Here is a 613-nt window from a genome sequence, read left to right on the forward strand (position 1 = left end):
ACGGCCACTTGGCGCGCTCCAGACTGTAGTCGCGGAAGGCCACCTCGCGCACGGGCTGGACGTGCGGCGCCAGGTTGGAGGAATAGGGGAAAGTCATCTGGCAGGACGACGGCTGCGAGAGGAACGATGGCTTGCCGGCGAAGTCCGACGGGGCCACGTAGTAGGCGCAGCCGGGCAGGTACATGCTGGCTGCGCTCGGGCCGCACTCGTCAAAGTCGTTCATGGCTCCGCGGCGCGCACGCCGGCAAGCCCTGGGCCGCTCCCCGCGCCGCCAACCTGAGCCATCGATTGCACAAGAGGCTTGGGCCAGGATCAACTAAGCAAAAATCCCCACCGGGCGCTGACGTGCAATTCATCTTGATTGATTCTGGTGGTAATTATGTCACGTGACGCCATGGAGAGAAATGTCCTTATATCTATATCAGCTCTCGCCAACACGCCCCGGGACGGCTCCTGGCGCCGAGACGAGCGCACACTGGGGGTGGATCTGCCTCCCTCTCGCGCCTGCTCTCCCTGGGCGTCTCCTGGCTGAGCTGCGCCGCAGGCCGGTCACCTGCGCTCCGTCAGTGACTGCCACCGCTGGGCGCATCTGCCACCGCCCGAATGGGCCGCC

The 613-nt window shown here is 65.4% G+C and overlaps 1 protein-coding gene across 1 annotated transcript in view; it reads right to left on the reverse strand.

Annotated features, from left to right (window-relative positions):
- Window positions 1-613, reverse strand: part of Hoxd11 (homeobox D11) — a 13743-nt gene extending 13130 nt beyond the window's left edge. Inside the window, exon 1 of the mRNA XM_023719182.1 lies at window positions 16-613. Within this exon, the coding sequence (XP_023574950.1) occupies window positions 16-223 (208 nt within the window). The 5' untranslated portion in view covers window positions 224-613. The remainder of the gene's footprint in view (window positions 1-15) is intronic.

This window comes from Octodon degus, unplaced genomic scaffold (genome assembly GCF_000260255.1).
Source record: "Octodon degus isolate 3935 unplaced genomic scaffold, OctDeg1.0 scaffold00065, whole genome shotgun sequence".
NCBI lineage: Eukaryota > Metazoa > Chordata > Mammalia > Rodentia > Octodontidae > Octodon > Octodon degus.